The 19,242-nt window shown below is 44.7% G+C and overlaps 1 protein-coding gene across 1 annotated transcript in view; it reads left to right on the top strand.

Moving 5' to 3' along the window:
* RFTN2 (raftlin family member 2) overlaps positions 1-19,242 on the top strand; it is a 69,425-nt gene that overhangs the window by 33,407 nt on the left and 16,776 nt on the right. The window contains exons 6-7 of the mRNA XM_056111642.1: positions 12,006-12,127; positions 13,581-13,684. Coding sequence (XP_055967617.1) covers positions 12,006-12,127; positions 13,581-13,684 — 226 coding nt within the window. The remainder of the gene's footprint in view (positions 1-12,005; positions 12,128-13,580; positions 13,685-19,242) is intronic.

The raw sequence follows: 19,242 nt of genomic DNA, 5'->3' as shown, positions 1-19,242 counted from the left end.
GTGGCCAAAGAACTGTCTCTTTAACAACGTTCTGCCCTGCCCAGGAGAGAAAGAAGCTCCTCAGCTTTTGAATCTGGGCTGGTACTTATTCCATAGCATCATGCTTCTCCAGGACCTGAGGACTCTATTGCCCTTTATCAATGAGGCCCCAGGAAATACTGTGTATTTAGTTGAAATTTTGATTTGCATATGAGGGGAGAGCACAGCATCAACTCTATTTGGCCATCACCCAAAGTGACTAGCTAGAAAGCAGTTACACCTTCATTTAAAGAAGGAAAAGACTGATACTAAAGAAAAAGTACATAGAAAGAAAACTAAAACTACATTGATATGGAGGCTGGAGAAATATTACAGGGGTTAAAGGTACTTGCTGTACTTGGAGCTGACCCTGGTTCAATTCCTGGCACCGCATATGCTCTCCTGATCACCACTGAAAACCACCTCTGAGCACAGAATCTGGAGTAGTCCCTGAGCACTGAACACTGAGTATGGCCCCAAAAAACCAATAAGATGCCAACAAAATAGTACAAACATTAAGGCACTTGCCTAGCTAGTGGTATGGACACTGCAACCCTGGATCAAGTCCGAGCACCACATTTGGTTCCCTGAACACCACCAAGGTCTCCAAGCAGAGAGCAAAGCGTTCCCACTGAGCATCACCAGGTACCTAAAAGTAACAACAACAAAAAGAGTTAAAAATACATAAAAATGCATTCAGACAAATGGAGATTATTAAAACCAAAATAACTAGGAATCCTAATTCAGGGAGGTTCGAGGGAAGAATGAAATAAACAATAACATAATCTCAATCTATCTTCCTATTAAATCAGCCTAATGGTGAATATTATACCTAATGAAACTGAAGTCTAGGGATGGACATTTAAAATTAGCAAAATTAATATTCTAATAGGACCTTTTAACTGACAGGTGAGATTAAGATCAAACCCATTCCAGAGCACCAGAAATGCAGCACATTGCATAATGCCGAGCACCTCGCAGGTACCCAATATTTCTTAGTAGTTTTTGCTTCTTGGAAATCTCCAGGTTGACTCTTCACAGAAAGAGGGCACAAAATTTGGAATTGGTTTTAATCCAGTCCAAGGTTTGAATCCTGTGTCCTCAGCATCTTGTGATCTTATTAACTATATGATTTGGAGAAGTTAATTGCTCTCACTGAGCCTCGGGTTCCTAAAAATGGGAATGGGAATAAAATTACTTCTTAATTTTCGTGAGAATTTTGTATGTGCAAGATGACTCCCACACGGCCTCCCCCACATTCAGAGTTCATTTCCCAGCTGTTTTACTTCTCATCACTTGATATGTGCAATTAGAGTTCTTTTCATATGGATTGGGTATTTGTAAATTAGTTTGTTTTATATCTTTCTCTCCCAATACACACATATATCTTTCGCTCCCCATACACACACACACACACACACACACACACACACACACACATTCTTTTTCTCTTCCTTTCAAAGAGCCTAAGTTGGAGCTGCTTCAGATGTTGGTTGGTGACTCACAGCAAGGAAAAATGAAAAGTACTCCTTTCACGATCTTTTTCAGGCCCCCCTGCCTCAGGCTTTGCCTGATGAAAATAAAATTAGCCACAGCAGTTGCCAGCCAGAGGCTCTTTGGATCTTTTGTTCTTAAAGCCTCAGAAGCTATTTAGAGAGCCCAGGGAGAATCTTTCCCCTCAGAAGCTCTGGAATGTCTCATTAGACATTTTGCATGGCCAGGCCCTGCCAAGCCCCTAACAAGCCGCTATGGTTGGTGGGGCCTTTGGGGCCTGACAATTGGGAGTGTCATTCGGGACTTGCCTGTGAGTGTTCAGGCAGGCGGCAGAAGGGCACCCTGCGGCCAATGCCTCTTAGCACTGTAAGTCAGAGAAAGCAAAGCTGAACTGGGGGCTTTATTCTGGGATACTTGATGCCTGGTACCTAAGGCACATGAAGGACAATGCATATTTTGTTTTTGCCTTTCTTCCATCTTCTTCCAAATTATTGGCAGAATCCAGCCCACCACGAACACTAGAAGCACAAAACCAAACACTGGGCAGAAACTTAACTACATCACTCTGCACATGTCATTTTATAAAATTCCTTTCTCCAGAAACAGTGAGAGAAGAAGATAAAAGGAACATTTTTTTTATTAATGTAGAAGTACTGCTGTTTGTTCAGCCATTGATTAAGCTGATTGAATTGGGCATAAACTCCATATTACTTTTTTTAAAAAATTTATTAATTGAATATCTGTGAGATAGACCACTGCAAAGCTGTTCATTATTGGGTTTCAGACATACAATGACAATTTGCATTTTGGGTCACACCCAGCAATGCTCAGGGGTTACTCTTGGCTCTGCTCTCAGGAATTACTCCTGGCAGTACTTGGGGGGCCATATGGAACTCCAGGGATTGAACCCAGGTGGGCTGTGTGCAAGGCAAATGCCCTACCCACTGTACAATCATTTCAGCATCCATCCCTCCCATCAGTGTACATTTTCCACCACCAATGTCCCCTGTTTCCCTCCCACCATTCCCCAATACCCCACCTCTCCACCCCCAGCCTCCCTCTATGGGAGGCACTTTCCTTCTTGATCTCTGTTCGCTTTACAAGCGGCCAACATGGCCGACCCGAGTTCGATTCCTCCGCCCCTCTCGGAGAGCCCAGCAAGCTACCGAGAGTATTCGATATGCCAGACACAGTAACAACTCTGTGTGTCTGTGTGTGTGTTGTGTGTTGCCCGGGATCAAATACATGCGGGCATGTGCCCTACCACTAAGCCATGTCCCTGGCCCTTAAAAAGCTGCCTGTTTTAGAGCCTGGGATGTGACTCTGTGGTTGAATGCCATCCTTGCTTTTGTGGGATCCTGGTTTGATCCCCAGAACCACAATAAAGAAAAGTCTGTTGTTTTAGTAGGGTCATGGTAGGGGAATTGTAAGGTCTTTAAATTATTTTTCAGAGTTCTTACACTTTTAAGAACATTTCTGTTTTGGAAAAAAAAAAAACAAAAAACCTCGGGCCAGAATGATTGTATAGTGGGTAGGGCATTTGCCTTGCACGCAGCCCACCTGGGTTCAATCCCTGGAGTTCCATATGGCCCCCCAAGTACTGCCAGGAGTAATTCCTGAGAGCAGAGCCAAGAGTAACCCCTGAGCATCTCTGGGTGTGACCCAAAATGCAAAATAAATAAATAAATATTTTAAAAGAAAGAAGAAAACTCAAGGCTGGTATGATAGTACAGCGGGTAGGGCACTACTTGCCTTGTATGCAGCCCCACCGGGTTCAGTGCCCAGCATTTTGTATGGTTCCACAAGCCTGCCAGGAGTGATGCCTGAGTGCGGAGTAAGCCCTGAGCATCTCCAGGTCTGGCCCAAAAATTTAAAAAACAAAAATATACCAAGAAAAGGAAAAGAAAAGCACAGTAGGAGAAACACCAATTCATGCTTTTGCTGTTTTTGCAGACTTGGGGATCCTCATGTAATGACTCCCTGTATGTGTCCTTGCTGGGCCATCCCCAAACCAGTCCACAGCCAATTCATCATACCCAATGTGGGATTTGCTCTGTGGGTGAAAACCTCTCAAAGAAACCCAGGAGTGACTACATGAGTCTTATCCGGGCTGAAGAGATAGGCAGAGGGTAGGACACTTGCCCTGCATGCAGCCAACCCAGGTTGGATTCCTGACATCACATGCAGCCCCTCAAGCCCCACCCAGGGCACTGAGTCATACCTCAGCACCACATGTGTGGCCAAAAAACAATAGGAAAAAGAAAAGGTTTACCCAATAAGTCAACACACAGAAAATGCTTTGTGCTACCAGAATGAGCAGAGTTCCAGCTAACTACTACCGGGATGAAATCAGCAGCTCTGCCAACCGGTCCAGGAGCCATCCATTCACACACACCACAGCTCAGTCCTCACAATTCACTAGCCTAGAAATGTCTCCATTATCCTTATCCCTCCCTGCATTTTTACCTACATCTTAAAGGTCCATTTGGTGTGGGTTGAGTTTCTGAGTTCTTCTCACACTTCTTGGTATCTATTTCGATCTCTTTATGCTCTCATAAAAATGCTGGTGTAGGGGCTGAAGAAATAATACACCAAGTAAGGCACTTGCATGTGACTGACCTGGGTTTGATCCCCAGCGTCCCTTATGGTCCCCAAGGTACCACCAGGAGTGATTCCTGAGCACAGAGGCAGGAGTAAGCACTAGATGTGCCCCCCCCCCAAAAAAAAAACCTAAAAATAAAAATGCTGGTATGGAGCAGGGGCGGGGCAGAGGAGATGTATCTCCCAGAATGAGATGTGGCAGTGCTGAGCAGTATAATAACCTTGCATTTCACATACACTAGGCCAGGCAAAATGTTTACAAAAACGAGCAGAAGTAATATCTTCCCTAATCCTAAAATGCTGGCCACATGGCATTGGCATCAGGCAGTCAGGCAGAAAGAGGCAGGGCTCTGATTTTACTCTGGAAAGTGTGTTGTGATGTTATCCAATGGGATCCCCAATGTAATACTGTCCTGAGAGTAATAGGGAAGAACCCCCTAAGGGTGGGTCAGGACTTCCTGTCTGACTGGTAACAGTTACACTCAGACTGGAAGGCTGGGGGAAAGTTGCCACTGAAGATCCAGAGGTAGAACATTCTCTGCAGAGAAACACCTCCAAACTCACAAAATCCCTGGGCAAGAAAAGGAACCAGAAAAGCATCTGTGGGTTGAAGAATGGCTTCAAGAGAGGTAGGAAGAAGGACTCTGAAAGATAGCACTGTGGGTAAGGCACTTGCTTGGCAAGTGGCAAACCCAGGTTCGATCCCCAGCACTGCCTATGGTCCCCTGAGCCCTATCGGGAGTGACCGCTGAGTGCAGAGGCCAGAGTAAACCCTGTATACTGCCAGGTGTGACCTGAGAACAACAACAAAACAAGAGGAAAAGAGAAAGGTAGAAGGAAGCAGCAGCCACTTCAGGAGAGTTACAAGTAATGACACAAATGTTACAGCTATATGCTTGTATGAGGCACCACAGTATACTCTGTAGCACTGTAGCACTGTCCTCCCTTGTTCATAGATTTGCTCCACCAGGAACCAGTAAGGTCTCCATTGTGAGACTTGTTGTTACCGTTTTTGGCATACTGAATACGCCATGGGAAGTTTGCAGGCCTCTGCTGTGCGGGCATGATACTTTCTGTAGTTTGCAGGCTCACTGAGAGGGGCGGAGGAATCAAACCTGGGTTGGCCTCGTGCAAGGCAAACACCCTACCCACTGTGCTATGGCTCCAGCCTGTTAGTACAGTCCATACCCTCCAGCCCTATGAAGTAGATATGCTAATTCTCCTATTGATGAGGAAGCCTGAGATGGGTAGAGATAGTATAGGGGCTATTTGCCTTGCATACAGTCAACCCTGGTTTGATTCCCAATTCCACATATGATCCCCTGAACACTACCAGGAGTCACTTGTGACCCCTGAGCACAGACCCAGGTGCCTTGCATACAGCCAACCCTGGTTTAATTCCACATAGGATCCCAAGTACTACCAGGAGTCACCTGTGAAAACCTCCCCTTAGCACAGACCCAGGAGAAAGCCCTGAGCATCTCTTGGTGTGGCCCACCCCCACCACAGAAACCATGTACTTATAAGGAAATAGGCATAGAGTTTTTAAATAATGTACCCATTTTCAATTAGAAATGGTAAAGGAGACACCCTAAATTGTATGTGCTCTTTAGTTTGTTGTGTTTTGTGGGGGTACTTCACCTGGTAGAGGCTTCCGTTCAGGCAGTGGGGGTGCTAGGGAACGGCTCTTGGTGGTGCCAGGATCAAACCAGGCCTTTGGGCTTCTTCCCAGGCCAGTTGGTATGTACTCTGACCCAGTTCGTCCTCCCGCCAGAATGTTCATTCCAAGTTGTCGTTGGATGTGAAGCATCAGTGAACTGAACTGTGTTCCCCCTTCCCCTCCTCCTGTCGCTGTTGTGGTCTTGATGACCTGGGCTTTCCCATGGCTGTGGTACTCGCACACGCGCTGTTGGCAGTGCTGCTTACACACATTCTAGCTGAGTGCTAGCCGGGGTCGAGGTCCGACCCAGGTGCTGGCACACCTTTTGAAACTGCGTTGGGAGCAAAGGCTGACGTACCTGGCTGTGATGGAACCATGCGCAGAGTTCTCAGACAGAGCAGCTAGGACCTCCCCTTGGCGTTACTGCCCACCCACCTAGAGGAAGCCGGTTGCTGACCCTCTAGAAGGGGCAGGGGACCTAAAGAAAAAAGCAGGAGGCGGAGGAGAGTTGCAAGGCAACAGTTATTCCTTTGCCGCTATCTTCTATACCCTCCCCCTTCCTCCACCCCCAGCAGCCCAGTTACCGTGATTTATTAATTTATTAACAGTTTCTGGGGTGTGTGTGAGCACAGCTGCTGCGTGGCGCCATCGTGTGTTTGCATGCACTAGGTCGGGCCAAGGTCCAGACAGTCTGTCTCTGACATGTGGACTTCCTGAGAACATTTGGCCTGCACCTTCAGGGCCGTCTGGAGTGTTCCCCCAGCCCTGGGTCACACAGCATCACATCCTCATGTAGGCCCACAGGTGTGTGTCGGCGGCCAAGGGGATCAAACCCTGGTCCTCATGCCTACAAAACTGGAGCTATTTGCCTCTGAACCATGCTCCCAACCTGATTTGCGTTTTTTCTCATTTATTAGTAAATTTTTTTTCACTTAAAAAAATTTTTTTATTAAATCACCATAACACAGTTACAGAGTTGTACATGGGTTTCAGTCATACAATGCCCCAACACCCATCCCTTCACCAGTGTACATTTCTCACCTCCAATGTCCCTAGTTTCCCTCCTGCCAGCCCCCCACCCGAGGCAGACACTTCTCTGTCTCTATCTTTCCCTCCTCCCCCTACTCTTATTCCTGTTTCTCTCTCTCTCTCTCTCTCTCTCTCTCTCTCTCTCTCTCTCTCTCTCTCTCTCTTTCTCTCCACCCCCCCTAACCCCCCGCTTTTGGCATTAAGGTCTGCAATACAGGTATTGAAAGCTTAGCATGTATTTTCCTTTACCACTTCTCAGCACTCAGTTCCTGTCCAGAGTGATCAATTCCAACTATCATTGCCTGCTATCTAGTTGGGTTTTTTTTGTTGTTGTTGGTTATAGGCCAAACCGGATGTGCTCAGGAATACTCCTGCATTTCCATTTGAAAGAATCTCTCTGACCTGATTTGGGGAGCTTTTCTTAGAGGACAAGAATGAAAGTGAGGAAGCTGTTGCAGTGTCCACACAGAAGGGACTGCGGGGAGGGAAGGAAGCCGGCCGACCAGGAATATGCTCCTAGCAGGAGCCTCTTGGAGATCGTCCTGGGTCCATCTTAACTTAGTGTATTTTTTCTGCCTTTTTTTGGGTTTTTTTGGGGGGGAGGGTTTTGTTTTAGGGTCACACCTGATGGGGCTCAGGGCTTACTCCTAGCTCTGTGTTCAGGGATCACTCCCAGTAGAGCTCAGGGGACCCTATGGGGTGCTGGGGATTGAACCCAGGTTCACCACATGCAAGGCAAGCACTCCGCCCTCTTGTCCTGGGCCCCCAAGCCCCTGTACAGTTTAATGTTTAAAATGACACGTGGGGGCCAGAGAGATTGTACAGCAAGTAAGGCACTTGCCTTGCATGTGGTCAACCTGCATTCAATCCTAGGCACCCCATAGGGTCTCCTGAGCACAAAGCCAGGAGTAAGCCCTGAGCACCACCTGGTGTATCCGTCCCCCCCCTCCAAAAAGATACACACGGAAAAAACTATTAAAATGGGAGGTTCCTTTTCCTCACATTCACAGCAATGTGACTATCATACGTAGCTGATATATGCCTATGATCTTGCATTCCCTGGGAATCCTTTATCTTTGTGCTTCTCAAATCAGGGCCCAAGCCTTTAGGGTGATGCCACCTGTGCCAGGTACCACTCGGTTCAGGAGCAAAGTTTGCGTGGGTTCTTAAGATAGAACTTAGACTTTAAAGTTGTTCTAGGTTCTTTTTCACACTTCTTTTGATATCTACTTTAAAGTTGTTCAGGGCGGGAGCCCCCATAAATCATTTCAAGGATCGAAGGGCAGGAGGGAGGGGGGGAGGGAGGGAGGGAGGGAGGGAGGGAGGGAAAGACAGGAAATGAAGGAAAAGGAAGGGAAGAAAGGAAGGGAGGGAGGGAGGCAGCCTCCAAGAATCACTTCAAAGGATCCTCTAGACTGTCCTTCAAAGACACAGTGCAGCTAAAGCATCTGCCTTGCAAGTTTGATACCCAGTGCCATCACCACCACCACTGCCCTTTCACCAATGGTGCCAACTCAGAGAGCACCAGCCCGGCAGCTCTGCTGTCTGTGAGCAATTTCTGGCTTCCCTGCAGCCAGGTGTGTGAGAGCACTTACCCAAAGGGCACACCCCAGTGAGTCCTTCAGCTAAAGAGATGTGTTGGCACCATATCCAGGAATTTGACCTTGAAGTGTACACATGTGTAAGCACCACAGCTTCGTGTGTGTACAACTCGCCCTGCGCATAAGTGCAGCTACTGAACGTATAAGCATCAAGCATCGTAGCCTAAAGTACAACCCCTTTGCATCACAGTGAAGCATGCATGTGATACCAATTAGGGAGGGAACAATAGGAAGATGGAGGGAGGAAGGGAGGGAGGGAGGGAGGGAGGGAGAGAAGGAGGGAGGGAAAGAAGGGAAGGAAGGAAGGAAGGAAGGAAGGAAGGAAGGAAGGAAGGAGGGAGGGGGAGGGAGCAGAAGGAAGGGAAGGAGGGAGGGAGGGAGAGAGGAAGAGAGAAGGAAGAGGGAGGGAGGAAGGGAGGGAGGGAAGGAGGAAGGGCGGGAAGGACCAATGCTATGTGATTTTTCCATTGTGATGCACAGTAGGATGGAGATAAAAGTTGCTCTGGGCAGCAGGGGGCGCCCTGGATCCTGGCACACAGTGACCAGCTAGTATACCAATGGGCACGCTGGTTGGGAGGCACTGGGATATGTCCTATTAAGACGTGACTCAATTGGAGGGAAGTTACTAAAGGATTGTTCAGAGGTATCACTTCATCCTGTTAGCTAGAAGATTTAGCACAATTAACACCTGATTAGTTACTTCTCCTTAAGATTTTTCTCCATCGTTGCACTTTTCTTAGGGTAGATTTCTCAAAAGATTGTCCTTCCCAGGGAAGTGTCATCTTCTATGGCTCTGGGAACTGGCATGGCCGTAAGAAAGTCAGCCAGGGGCTCTGAGGCATTCTCAGAGGGAATGAGAGGAAGAAGATTGAAGTTCTGTTGCTTTGTGCTGTTTGAGAGGAGGGTGTTGTTTCTGTTTGTTTTGTTTTAGGGTTCACATCCAGTAGTGCTCAGGTGCTACTCCTGGCACAGAGATCAGTAGTTGCAGTGATGCTCAGGGGACTCTGAGGGGCTGGGCTCAAACTAGAGACCCCTGAATGCAAAGTGTGAATGAACGTGCTCAGCCCTTGAGCCAATTCCTAAGCCCAGACCTTTCATTTCTAATGATGTTAAGTCAGTATCAATCACATCTCCATAAAGCTGGGAAAAATTCTATTAGAGACCAAAAAAGAAAAAAAGTTGTGAAAGGGGAGGCCGACATGCAAACTAGGGCCAGAGAAACAGTATAGCAGGGAAGGAGCTTGCCTTGCACACTCCTGAGTAGGGTTCGAGCCTATCAAGAAGGATCCCTGAGTGCAAAGCCAGAACTAAATCCTGCGTACTGCTGGTTGTGACCTAAAAACAAAACAAAACAATCAAAACAACCCAAATAAAGATAGCATTTCCAGTGATTTCAAAGCCCTTCTCGCGACCCTTCCTTCCCATCCTGAGACGACATTATCTCACTTCCATCATCAGAGATCAATTCTACCTGATCTTGAACTACCAAGATTGAAGCATATACTCTGTCTATGGCTGCATCCCCCTCCTCCTCCTCCTCCTGCATTTTGGGGGTCACACCTGGCAGCTCAGGGGCTGCTCTCAAGTCTGTGCTCTAGGGCCTCTCCCAGGTGCTCAAGGGACCCATGAAGTGCCAGGAGTCAAACCCAGACTCCTGCATGTAGAGCTGCGCTCAGCACTTTGAGCTCTCCATCCCACATCTCTGATTTCTTTGGCTCCCACATTGTATCTGAAATTCATCCATGTTATTGCATAGCAGTGAAATCCTTTTTTATTGTGTCATACATCATTGCATTCTCTAGGTTTACCACACTTCCATACTTTTCAGTCTTAGAAACCATAAGAATTTTAGAGCGACAAAACCCTAGGTTCTCACATTATATAATCCCAAAGTAACTAAGTATGAGAGTACAATGAACTCTGTAATCACCAGAGTATGTAATTACTTTAAGAAATGTATAGCTCCAGTTGGGGAAAAAAAGATTTTAGGACCTACACAATTTTATAGGTGATCTAGTGATTCCCTGAACTTACAATTAAAAAAAGATTTGAGGGCTGGAGCAATAGCACAGTGGTTAGGGCGTTTGCCTTGCACGCAGCCAACCCGGGTTCGATTCCCAGCATCCCACATGGTCCCCTGAGCACCACCAGGGGTAATTCCTGAGTGCAGAGCTAGGACTAACCCCTGTTCATTGCCAGGTGTGACCCAGAAAAGCAAAATATATATATATATATTAGATACCACTGGTCACTTTGGTATGACAATAACATATACATTTAAAAGAAGTGGAACATAAATTGTCATTTATGAAAATTAATTCCAGCTAGTAAGTTCAACTTTACAGGGTTCTTGGGAGCTGCACTGAACAATGTAAATTCTTTTTGAAAAATTTTGCTAAATAATAATTACAAATTTTCTCTTAAAGTTTATTACTGGACAAGAAATCTTAAATAGAAAATTACATTATAATTACTATGGCCTCTTTTATATTTGAAAATTCTGGAAACCTTTATTACTGTCAGTAGGTTGACAGATAGCTGGCATCTGGGCAAACTTGGATGTGACATTGCACTATATAAAAATCCAAGTGTGTCATTGCACATGACCATGGGAAATTGTCTCCTTTTACAAAACAGCAAACAAAATCAGCTTCATTTAGGCCAGCTGGTTATTGTCAACTATTCAAGAGAATGTCCTCTATTCAAGAGAGGCCCTCCCTGGAACTTCCTTCCCAGCAGGAATTCTCCTGACAATGACTTCTGTTTGGGAATCTTCCTGTCACTATTAATATTTTTTTTCCTCTTTGGGCAGGGGGTGGAGGCCTGGGTGCAGAGGAGGGGGGCAGGGGAGGCTCCCAAGAGGCCCCATTAGTGATTCTCAGCCAACTGGGTCAGCGATTCATTGCAAGAGCCCGAAGACACTATGCTGCTCAGGCCCTGCAGTGCCGGGGACCCTGCACCAGTCCTATGATGCTGGGGGTCTCTTGGGCTGTACCTGGTGATGCTCAGGGGGACCGTGTAGTGCTGAGTCTCGAACCCAGTTTGGACACATGCTAGGTATGTACCCTAACTGCTATACTATCTTCTGACCCCTAGTATTTTTGTAAGCACCATTGAAATAAAGAACTGTTAGGTATTTATGTTTTCTGAGTACTCTCCCATCACATTTATTTTATAATATTGTCCCTGTAATTTTAATGATTGACCTTTTTATTTTCTTTTTCTTTCTGGTATAATGAACATGCATAAAAAATATTGACCAAAAATCAAAAGTGGATTTCAAGGTGAAAGTTACTGCCAGATGTCTGTGCTCAGGAAATCTACTTGCTTCTTTCTCACCAAATCATATTTTTTATTGTATTTATGTTAGTATGGTCTTCATATTTTACATTTTAATTTTCACTTACAGAGGCATGAAAATATTATCTTGATCTTTGCAAAGTAAAATTAACCTTTAGAGAGGATAGTACTATGAAAGTGTTTATTGCCAATATCTTTCTCTTTCAGCTTCGTAAGAGGGTTATTTTAGAATTTAGGTGATCTTAAAAGAGACTTGGAACTTGGTTTTTACAAGTTTCCCTAATTGTACATCTTCCTTACAGGGGACCATTTATCTAAATGTTTGGAAGGATTATTTATCTATGAAGAAGAAGGCCCTGGAGTTACAGGTTCCAGTAGGAAAGGAAATGATGCCATCATAGTAGAACAATGGACTGTTATTGAGGTAAAATTACAATTTTCTGGAAATTCACTGTTACTTTTCTATTGAGATTTACATTAAAGTAAATTTGTGCTAGTCTGTTTAGCATCACATCCTCATGTTTAGCAAAGACAATCCATGTCGGTGAAATATTCTGAATTTTATCAGAATGCATGCAAACCAAAACTCCACAAACATATTTATTTTTACCCAATGTCCAACTTTTGTAAGACCTCTCCCAAAAATCATATTTAAATAGCAGTTAGCAGTTAATTTCCCAAGATTTTGCATTCCAGTCCTAAAAAAAGACCCCCACCCCAGTCCCTTTACACAATGCCATGAGGAATGATTGAAATGAGAAAGGAAAAAAATTAGTCAATAACTAGCATTTTGGGGACAGAGCGATAATACAGTGGATAGGGTGTTTGCCTTGCATGTGTCTACCTGAGTTTGATCCCCAGCATTCCACATGGTCCCTTGAGCCCCACCAGGAGTGATCCCGAGCACAGAGTGAAGATAAAGTCCTGAGCATCACTGGGTATGAACCTCTCCCCCAGCCCCAAAAGAAAAAGTCATCTAATATTTGAATATCTCCAAGCAACTAATATTGGTTTTATTGTTGTTTTCAATGCTGGCTTTTTGTTTTAGTAACCATGTGAATTGACTTTTTAAATCGAAAATATGGAACACATGTTCTCTTTCATCAGGCCAGTACATACACACAGCACTGTGCTACTGTACACTCAGCAAGTAGACTGCCCCGAAGGGTACAGACTGAATCTGAAAGTATTGTATTGTGTGTATGAGGTCCTGGCCCACAGGATCACTCCTGGACACATCTGCCTTCCAGGACATTTTCACCTAAACCTGAGGACCGGCGACACAGTCCAGTGGGTAGGGCACTTGCCTCACACCGCCCCCCAGGTCCCCAGAGCAAAGCCAGGAATGAGTCCAGAGTACAGTCAGGTGTAGCACCAAGGCAAAAAAAAAGAAAAACAAAAAGAAAAGAAAGAAAAACACTTGAAGCCCCATTAAGGAGAAGAGAAAGGAATTTAGGGAGAAGAAAAGTATTTGGAGGAAATCACTTCCAAATGAATGAAAGTGGTGGAAAACTCTGTGTAAGCAGCTCTCATCTTTCCCTCAGATCCTCCAGTCCTCTCAGCTTCCCAATCCCTAGGGTATGTGGCCTTTTAACTACCTTTGAATTTTTTTTTTTCAAATGTTATTTCTTGGCCCCATGCGACCCTGGCAAGTAGGCATGTTTTATGTCCAAACTTTGCAGAACCAAATGAAAATCCCTCTGACCTCCAGCCTGTCTAACTTGGTCCCATGGCTAGATGCAACAGGGAGCAGGATTGAGCCCACAAAGGTCAAGAAATGGTGGTTAGTGGAGGGTGAATGCCCATCGCCCTTGACTGAGGTTTCCCTGTGAGGTGGCTGTTACCATCAGCCCTGAGCTCTGTGCTTCTCCACACAGGGCTATGAAATCAAAGCGGATTATGGCCCTCTGCTGCACACCCTGGCTGAGTTTGGGTGGCTCCTGACCAGCGTGTTGCCGACACCTATCCTGAGACATGACAGGTAAATGCCACACTGGCTCTCATTTCAACTCTAAATTATACCTTATTGAAGAACTCAATCGAATACATGCTTATTTAATGCCTACAAAAGACATCGCAGTTAGCTTCTCTAATCTGATTCCATGGACCTTGGAGGTCAACAAGCCTAGTCCCGGGGTGTTGTTTACTTAGAAGCAATTTTGTCTCCTTCCCATGGTATGGCTCCTTCCCAGGGGCATTCAAGTTCTGGAGATAGGGCCAGAGCAGGACATGGGAAACTGGGGCCTGCTCAGAGCGCCTCCAGGCTCTTTCCTCTTGGCGGCCGATTTTATTTTGTTCGGTTGCAACTCAAGAGGCTGAGTCTTCCCTTGTGTGAAGATTGGTTTGAAATGAATCTGCAGACCGAGATGACCGCCTCTGTGGGACTCAGGCTTCTCCTCACAGAGTGCTTAAACAGCCTCTGCTTGCCGGCTGCAGAAGCCTAGAGGGGGCAGGCCTGGGTCAGCTTCCTTGCCTTGGGTGTTTGTTTTCCCTGCAGCATTGACTTGCTAGCTGTTTGCTCTAAAGTAAACCTTTAGATTTTGAAACAAAATTCCAACATTTCACAAAGAGCCAGTCTTCTTGTTTTCTTTTTGGCTAATTTTTACCCATTTACTCTCCTAGAGGAGGGTGGGGGAAGAGAAGTTTTTTTTTGGTTTGTTCGGGTTGGGGACCACCCCGGGCTGTGCTCAGGCCTTACTCCTGATTCTTAAGTTCAGGGATCACTTCTGGTGGCGCTGGGGATGGGGTTGGGGGCATCCATACCGGGTGCCACATATCCCAGAGATGTTCCCTGCTCTCATTGGCATTAAAAAGAATGACTGACAGTAAAGACTGCCTTGCTGAGACCAGTGATCATTTGCAGAGGACACTAGCACCGAAACCTCACCTATGCAGTCAATTGTGGTTTAACATTCTGAGTAAATACCAGGTGTAGCTTAACTCCTTTCTCAGGCTCAACCACGCTTTCAGGTTTTCCTTGTTTAGCAGCTTACCCCTATCCAATGTCCCCAGTCTCCCGCAAAGTTAAAAGCACTTGGCTGACATGGTTCTGTAGTTAAGTAATGCCCCTCTCAGGTGAGAGAGGAATAAGGATAGATATAAAGATAGTTAAGCTTAAGAAAGAAGGGGTTAGGGGCTTAGGAGCCGGACAAATCATTCAGAGATAAGGTACTTGCCTTGCACACAGCTGACCCAGGTTCAGTTTCTAGAACTACATATGGTCTCCTGATCACAGCTAGAAGTGATCCCTGAGCACTGCTTAGTATGGACCTAAAAAAGAGGGAGCGGGAGAGGTTAGAAGTGCAATAATTAACTTGCTTTTCTCCTCCAAGACCCCAGGTATGGCTCAAGTTGAAGTGACAACTCTATTGGTTTCCAGCATTTTACCATCTGAGACATACCTGTCAGATCATACCATAGAAGTGATTCTTGAGATTTGGTCTTCAGACCAAGCTCTGTGAGTCACCTGTGGAGCTGATGAGTATGCTTGCATGAAATGTCCACCCCAGTAGGTCAGAAGCCGTGAACAAGCATTTGCCCCCAAGCCACACACACTTGAAACACTTTGCTGATAGCAGTGAGAGAGGAAAGAAGTCTCTTCCCTCCCCTGCATTGACTAGGCCACTCCCCACTGTTCCTCAGAACGACTTGCATGTTTGGCCTCATCTTCTTTGGGTTGTTCTCCTAGGGAATCTAAAGTTAGCCCTTCCTAGAAGTTCTCTGCATCCTGAACCTTTTGTATTCCTTTTTTTCCCAGGGAAAGTATGTTTGTCACTTCTCCCTCCCCTTGCACTTGAACTTCTACATGCAGTCATGAGTCTAAGTATTTCCTGAAGTGACAAGAATGCTTGATGGGACCCAAGATTAGACAATTAGACAGTGAGTCTCCGGGCCTCCTGGAACTCTCCACAGCTCCTACTTCTCGTTCGCTTGGGAATGAGGCCAAGCCCGAGACCCTGGGTAGGAAAGAAGAGTTCTCAGACATTCTGTGAAGGGGAGAGGACAGTGAGCTTGGAGTCACACCTGTCTTGAGCACCTTGTCAGTGTGCCAGAGTGCAGGGAGTCTGACAGAGGTAGCAGCATGACCTCACCATTCTTCTGGTTTCTCCTGCATCCCTAATGTCCACCAAGACTAAGAAGTTACAGAGCGGATCCTTCAGACCCTCTCTGTGAAGGTTGATCTTTATGTGTGATTAGAATAGCAAGGGCCACAGTGATAGCACAGTGGGTAAGCATTTGCTTTGCACACGGCCAACCTGGGTTCGATTCCTCCGCCCCTCTCGGAGAAACTGGCAAGTGTGCCTTGTCAGTGTGCCAGAGTGCAGCGAGTCTGACAGAGGTAGCAGCATGACCTCACCATTCTTCCAGTTTCTCCTGCATCCCTAAAGTCCACCAAGACTAAAAAGTTACAGAGCGGATCCTTCAGACCCTCTCTCTGAAGATTGATCTTTATGTGTGATTGCAATAGCAAGGGCTGCAGTGATAGCACAGTGGGTAGGCGTTTGCTTTGCACACGGCCAACCTGGGTTCGATTCCTCCGCCCCTCTCGGAGAGACTGGCAAGCTACCCATGACTTATTCAATATGCCAAAACAGTAACAAGTCTAACAATGGAGATGTTACTGGTGGACGCTCAAGCAAATCAATGAACAATGGGAGGACATTGCTGCAGTGCAACAGTGGAATAGCAAAGGGCTAGTTGCTGATCTGTTCCTTCAACTGTAACAGTGGAAAGTTGGACCCAATATGTCTGTCCATAGTAGACTGGTTAAATAAGTTATAAACTATCATACAAAAGTAAATGTAGAAGGGCTGGAGCAATAGCACAGTGGGTAGGATGTTTGCCTTGCACGCGGCCAACCCGGGTTTGATTCCCGGCATCCCATATGGTCCCCTGAGCACAACCAGGAGTAATTCCTGAGTGCATGAGCCAGGAGTAATCTCTGTGCAATGCCGGGTGTGACCCAAAAAGCAGGAAAAAAAAGTAAATGAAGCAGATTTTTAAAATGAGCAAATCTATATATGTATTCTCATAGAATTATTTTTATTGATAATTATTTAGAAGAAGTTTGCGGGCCAGTGAGATAGTACAGTGGATAAGGAGTTTACTTTGCATACAGCTGACCATGTTCAATATCTGGTATCATATATAGTACCCCCGCCCTGCCAGGAGTGATCCCTGAGCACAAGGTCAGTACTAAGTTCTTAGCACTAACTGGGTGTGGGTCAAAAACTTTAAAAAAAAGAAAATAAGAAAGAAAAGGAAAAAAATGTTTGGTATAGGAACCAGGAATGTAGCTCAATGGTAAAGCATGTGTGATTTTTGGTGTTTAACCCTGATCACTGAAAGAAAATGTTTGGGAACAGCATTATAGTGCAATCCCAGTTTTTAGAGCTTACACATTTTGATTATTCTAACAAAACTTTGAAAGTCTATACCAGATTCTAGTGATTGTTTAGTCCTGAATATAATGAGTAGAGGAAGATAAAAATTAGAATTTCTTTATAGTTTTTTTATTATTTGACAATTTATAAGTAACTTAAGTTTATTTTATTTTTAAAAATTCTTTATTTTAAAAAATGTACCAAATATGCTCCCCTAAGCACACCCAGGAGTGACCCCTTCATTGTGTTCCAACCCACTCTCTATAAATTATGAAATCCAAGGCATCATCATTCCAGCCACATTCAGTGTCTTGTCTAATGCATGAACTGCATTCCTGACTTTCCTGGTTGTGTTTTTTTGTGTAAGTATTACATTTATGATGGTGTGGATTTTCCTTAGTCATGAAAATTGTTGCCCAAAGAACCCGGAACCCAAACTTCGCAATAAAAGACTTGAGCTTCTGCGTTCAGTGCATGGGGAGTGAGCATGGCAGCATCACGATTTAGATCCATGTAGATCCTCCTTTAGAAAATTGCTATTCAGTTTAGATCCAAGATAACAAAAACCAAAAATGTATATTGGGTCAAGGACACGGCCTAGTAGTAGAGCACACACCTCATCTGCTTGAGGCCCTGTGTTCAAGCACCAGCGTTAAGAAAGTATTTTAGCAGTTGGAGTCCTGAGGCCATGAGCACACTAGAACACTCAGCAGCTACAGTTTGGATGTCAGGAACGCCCTGTAATATTGCTGTTTGTTCTGTTCTTTCTCCTTCTGTAACTGGGGCCCTTCCCAGTGCCTGCATGTATACCGTGTGAGGTGAAGGTAAAGGTTCACTGCTGTTATCTGATAACGAAGTTTGCTGAGAAAACCTGTTTGTCCACTACCTTTCTATTCTTCTCCAAAAATACTTCCCTGTGGGCCTACCGTGCTCATACTACTTCAGTATACACAAAGATGGTGTGTGCTCACCATCAGTATCTTTCAGTATAAAGAAAAATATTATCGACAGATTCATTCTGGTAGTGTCTGAAAGGTTTTGGTCTCTAAAACTACAAGCATGGGAGTTCAATTTAAGCTAATCACGTCTCCATTTTTTTTTCTCTCTCTCTCTGTCTCCTTACTTTTGCTTTGTTTTCCTTTGGTTCTGGTTTTTGGAGCTACCCTAGTCTCACCCAGGTCACACCCAGGGTTCTGCAAGGCACAGCATGCACTCCCGCCCTTTTAGTACCTCCTAGGTCCTAACTGCACCTCATTACAGCCTCACCAAGGACTTGTGATTCTGGAAGTCACCTCACCTCTTTAAACCTCGGTTTCTGCATCTGGAAAGCAATACAATACCTTAATAGGTTGTTAGGATAACTAAGAGAATATATGCCAAGTACCTATGTTTATACATAGGAGACTAATAAAAGAGCTATTATATGGAACCTACCCTTCAGTAATAGCAAAATACCTAAATAATAGAGCTATTATATAGGCTCCACCACTTCAGCAATACCAAAAATCCTAAGAAGTTTAAAAATCACCAGTTGTGCAAGCTTAACATACCCTAATAAATCAGCTTATGCTAAGTCAGGATATTTCAGAAAATGTAAATATTGTTGTTTTCTACATATAAAATCAGTACTGAGGACTACAAGCCAAAAAACAAAACCAAAAGGAACAAGTAAATAACATTATTAAATATATACACTTACATATGTGCTTACAAGGAAAATGATCTTTCTTTGGAGGCAATTATGTCTGATAATATAACTTAGAATAGCTGCCAAAGAAAGTTTTTCCTAAAATATTTTTATTGCATATATAATAGTGTATTAAGCAATTTTAACTTTTTTCCTATTTTTGTATCCCCTAAGTTACATTTTAATAATTTTTATGTAAAGTCTTCTCCCCTCTATTTCCATTGTTAAATAACAAAAATCCAGCAGAATTCCTTTTAAAGATCTAGGAAATTGTGAACTGATTAGTTTGCAAGTTGGGCAATGTCCCCGCCAGCAAATAGAAGAGAACTCCAAAGAGCTGCACAAAATAAAAATTTTTTAATCTACAGAAAGAGGGAAAAACAAGGGGTGGGGGGGTGGGAATCATTTCACACTTCTTTCCCTAACGGACTGGAAATAGGTTTGGTGACAGATTATCTCATCTTCCTT

This window comes from Sorex fumeus, unplaced genomic scaffold, assembly GCF_029834395.1.
Source record: "Sorex fumeus unplaced genomic scaffold, SorFum_2.1 ptg000014l, whole genome shotgun sequence".
In the NCBI taxonomy this organism is placed as follows: domain Eukaryota; kingdom Metazoa; phylum Chordata; class Mammalia; order Eulipotyphla; family Soricidae; genus Sorex; species Sorex fumeus.
The sequence above is the reverse complement of the archived record's forward strand: the minus strand, read 5'-3'. Positions and strand labels throughout refer to the sequence as shown.